Source organism: Otolemur garnettii, unplaced genomic scaffold (genome assembly GCF_000181295.1).
Source record: "Otolemur garnettii isolate 467f Iridium unplaced genomic scaffold, OtoGar3 scaffold00057, whole genome shotgun sequence".
Lineage (NCBI taxonomy): Eukaryota > Metazoa > Chordata > Mammalia > Primates > Galagidae > Otolemur > Otolemur garnettii.
Genome location: NW_003852452.1, coordinates 5,163,808 through 5,165,759, shown reverse-complemented (window position 1 = coordinate 5,165,759; position 1,952 = coordinate 5,163,808). Strand labels below are relative to the sequence as shown.

The 1,952-nt window shown below is 35.5% G+C and overlaps 1 protein-coding gene across 1 annotated transcript in view; it reads left to right on the top strand.

The window, feature by feature from the left end:
* Nucleotides 1-1,721, top strand: part of LMNTD1 (lamin tail domain containing 1) — a 16,683-nt gene extending 14,962 nt beyond the window's left edge. The window contains exon 7 of the mRNA XM_023514707.1: nt 1,503-1,721. Within this exon, the coding sequence (XP_023370475.1) occupies nt 1,503-1,721 (219 nt within the window). The remainder of the gene's footprint in view (nt 1-1,502) is intronic.
* The last annotated feature ends 231 nt before the right edge of the window (nt 1,722-1,952 follow it).

The window sequence follows — 1,952 nt, the reverse complement described above, 5'->3', positions numbered from 1 at the left end:
TATGTATATATATAAAACCATTAGTCCCTATGCAGAATTTTCCTAAATAATTTTTGTACGCACATGTTGTATACTTGCCACATATTCAGGCAAGCTTTAGTGCTCACAGCCCAAGATAGTAAGTGACTAACTTGTCTCAGTAAGTTATGCAGCTTGTAATATTTAGAACTAGGAGCTAGGGCTAGGATATCTTACTACATCCTTACCATGTGGTTCACGAATCCACAGACAGTAGGTAAATGATAATACAGTTTATTTTTAAATTCTTTTGTACCTTATCTTATGCCAGACACAAAAATCAAATCAAATTGGATAAAAGTGTATATGAAACTCCTAGGGGAGAACACAGGAGAAAAGGGCCTTAACAATAACCATGACAATGATATTTTTGGCTGTGACACCAAAAGCAAAAATACACAAATAGGATACATCCAATTTAAAATCAACAAAATGAAATGGGAAACTGCAGACTGGGAAAAAAATATTTGCAAACCGTTTATCTGATAAAGGGTTAATATCTAAAATTTATAAAGAACACTTATAACTCAATAACAAAAAAAAAAAACCTGGTTTAAAAGTGGGTGGGGCCAAAGAACCTAAACAGACATTTCTCCAAAGAATGGATAAAAATGGCCAATAGGTATTTGAAAAGGTGTTCAACATTAAGTATCAGAAAAATGCAAATTAAAATCATTGAGATGTCACCTCATACCCAGTAGAATGGCTATTTGTCAAAAATACAAGAAATTACAAATGTTGGTAAGGGGATGGAGAAGAGGGTCCCTAGTACACTGTTGGTGGGAATGTAGATTGGTGCAGCCATTATGGAAAATTGTATGGAGCTTCCTAAAGAAATTAAAAATAGAACTACCATATGACACAGCAATCCCTCCTTTGGGTGCATTCCTGAAGCAGATAAAATCATCGCCTTGAAAAGACCATGGACTCCCATGATCACTGCGACATTATTCACAATAGCCAAGCTATGGAAATAATCTAATTTTCCACCAACAGATGAATGGACAAAAATGTGATATATATATATCCCATTGTGGATATATCCAGACTTAGGGATATTATCCAGACTTAGAAAAGGAGATGTTGCCATTTACCACAACGTGAATAGGGCTGGAAGACACTATGCTAAGTGAAATAAGTAAGACAGAAAATATTACGTGATCTCACTTCTATGTGGAGTCTAAAAGAAAGTTCAAATATACGGAGATAGAGGGGGTGGTGGAAGAAGTAGGGAGATACAGAATAAAAGATACAAAATAGCAGATACGTAGGATGGAAGAATCTAGAGGTATAATATACAACATGAGGACGAATAAAACTGTATTGCATTTGGGATTTTTGTTAAGTAGATTTTAGCTGCTCTTGTCACAAAAAAGTAATTATGTGAGGTGATAGGTATCTTAATTTGCTGCCCTTGTATCTCATAACATCATGTTGTAAACCTCCAGTATACACAATTGATATTAATGAATCATTTTCATTAGGCTGTTGCCTGGTATGTTCCTATTCACTGGAAGCAAGCCTGGGAAAAATTAGAGACTGACATTGAATTTGACAGATGCTCAGTAGTCTCTCCAACATTCCGAGGGCACATGTTTCACTGGATAAGATCTACAGGTGTACCTACAAAAACACAAGATCAAGCCAAGAAACATACCTTGAAATGTCACCTGGAACAATATAACGATTTTATTAAGAGGTAACGGTTGTTTTGTTGGTTGGCTTTTTACTGAGTCCTTCTCACAATTAGTAACTTAGCATGTGAGAGTGACTAGATGACAACTAGATGTGTGATGAATAAATAAAGATTTTTAAAAACTATTTGGAATAGAACACGTATGAAACACATAAAAACATAGAATGAGCAGATACACAGTCATGGGACAATGAAGGGTGCTGGTCTTTACTAGGTCATAGTGAGACCTGTGGCCAGT